Raw genomic sequence first — 2062 nt, forward strand, 5'->3', positions numbered from 1 at the left:
CCTTGCTGGAAGGACGCTACCCTCTCCCCGTACCTTTTCCACGCTGATCACTTTGCCAACACGCATGTCCAGCTGCGAGGGGACCACCATGTTCTCTGGCTCCGAGTTCTTGGTGGGCTTCTCCGCAGGCTCTGCGGCACAAAGGAACAGTTGGGCCACTCAGTGTAAAGCCAGAGAGCTGGCCAGGCCCAGGGAGCACGTAGGGACCCACAAATGAATTCCCTGCTTGTCTCTGCAGCAGAGAGCGCAGTGGCCAGGGCTCCGCTTCCCCGAGCTCCCAGCAGCTTCTTACTGGCTTTGGGGTACGCTGCTTGGGTCAGCTTCTTCAGTTCCGGGCTGTTGAATTTCTCTCTGATGGGGTCAAGCAGTTTGTTCAAGGCCACTTCCACCGAGTTCTTCAGGTCCCCGGGATGCACCACCTGTATCGGGACAGACAGACAGGTTCCCACACCAGTTCCGCCTGGAGAGGGGGAGCGGTGGAACTCCAGTCACTACTACGAGGCCAGAGAGGGAGGAAGTGGAGACCAGGCAGGACAGGGGGACAAACCTCAACCCTTGGCCTGGCTCCCCCTCGGAAAACAAAGCCCTCTTTGGATTCCATACCCCAGCGGTGCTCAGAGCCCTTCCAGAGAGCTCTCAGGAGCCTCAGGGACAGGGAGAAGGGTTCAGGCCATCCCAGCACTCACCTGCTCAGCAAAGTCCTTCTCCAGGGCCTCGTACTCTGTGTAGGTTTTGTTTCCTCCCCACTTTTCTTCTCGTAGAATCACAAACTCTGCGACAGAGATTTTAAGGCTCAGATTAAAGCAAGCGGAGACTCAGCCCGAGATAAACCACCTGAGAAGGAGGATAAAAGCTGGGAGGGACACAGCAGGGGCTGGGAGGGGACATGTGCTCCTGTCCCCTCCTCTTACCCACAGGAAAGACTAGACCCAGCGCCCAGGCGTGGGGAGCCCCTCACCTGACTTGAGGGGGAAGAGGACGTGCTTGATGAAGGACAGGATGCCGTTGTTCTCCACGTTCCCTGGCTCGCAGAAAGCCTTCCTCAACTTCTTCTTCACGTCCTCCTTGCAGTCCAGAAGGTCGATCTTGGAGTCCTGCAGGAAGAGATTTCTGCAGCCCTTCACCCACCCTCTTGCCCAAGAGACAACTCAGGCTGGAACTTCTTCTCAGATCCCAGTGTGAGCGGAGGGAGAAGTCACCTTCCCTTGGGGCACAGCCGTTAACCCATCCCCCCGCAGAGCCCCTGACCACAGCCACCGCTCAGGGACCAACCTCTTCTGACGAGCTCATTTTGCTGCCTGTCAGCCCGGGAACCATCGGGTTCATCAAATGGACGCGCTTGGCATAGCCCAGGGATGGGAGGTACTGGGGAAAAGCAAGGAGGCGAGTCACGGACAATCCTCCTTGCTTCAGCTCACAATCCCTGCTTGCTCCTGGCTCCAGGTAACTCGGGGAGCCAGGAAGTTATCACAGGTTCATGAGGCACTGGGGACATGTGGCAGCACTGTTCTGCACAGCAGAGCCCCACAGAGCAGCAGAGCAGGAGCTGTGAGGAGCCCCTGCAGCACCCGCTGAAACCAGACACTCTTCTCCCGATGGGTGAGTGAGTGTCTGAGCCCCGAGCCAGACGCCAGCATGACCAAGGGCTGATCAACAGCCCCACTCCTCACCTTCTCGGCAAAGGTGAATATCTTCCTCTGATCGACTCCTCCAAACTGTGCGTCCACCTTGAGGTACTCCTCATCCAGGGCCTGCAGAGTGACACACACAGCCTTGACGCTGGCCCCTCAGAGGTCCTGCCCGTCCCCCAGGTCCTGTGACGAGATCTCTCCGGGCTGTCGGGCAGCTGTGAAAGCAGCCCTGTGCTGGTGTTTGGCTTTGTGCTGCTGCCAGGTGTCACAGTGAGGTGGAGAACAACGACCTTGGCATTGAGCCCCGTGTGTCCCTTCAGCCCTGCCCTCTCCCAACACCTCCCCGGCCAAGTGGCTCTGCTGAGCCGCCCTGTCACCTACCTGCAGGCCTGGGTAGAGCAAACCGCTCAGCAAAGGGTGCTCTACCTGCT

At 58.7% G+C, this 2062-nt stretch overlaps 1 protein-coding gene across 1 annotated transcript in view; it reads right to left on the reverse strand.

The window, feature by feature from the left end:
* YARS (tyrosyl-tRNA synthetase) overlaps positions 1-2062 on the reverse strand; it is a gene marked incomplete at both ends in the record, with an annotated part of 3346 nt that overhangs the window by 434 nt on the left and 850 nt on the right. The window contains 7 exons of the mRNA XM_010143853.1: positions 34-131; positions 293-419; positions 687-772; positions 959-1094; positions 1273-1365; positions 1671-1751; positions 2013-2057. Of these exons, the coding sequence (XP_010142155.1) occupies positions 34-131; positions 293-419; positions 687-772; positions 959-1094; positions 1273-1365; positions 1671-1751; positions 2013-2057 (666 nt within the window). The remainder of the gene's footprint in view (positions 1-33; positions 132-292; positions 420-686; positions 773-958; positions 1095-1272; positions 1366-1670; positions 1752-2012; positions 2058-2062) is intronic.

The sequence above is a fragment of the Buceros rhinoceros genome, unplaced genomic scaffold (assembly GCF_000710305.1).
Source record: "Buceros rhinoceros silvestris isolate BGI_N320 unplaced genomic scaffold, ASM71030v1 scaffold34069, whole genome shotgun sequence".
In the NCBI taxonomy this organism is placed as follows: Eukaryota; Metazoa; Chordata; class Aves; order Bucerotiformes; family Bucerotidae; genus Buceros; species Buceros rhinoceros.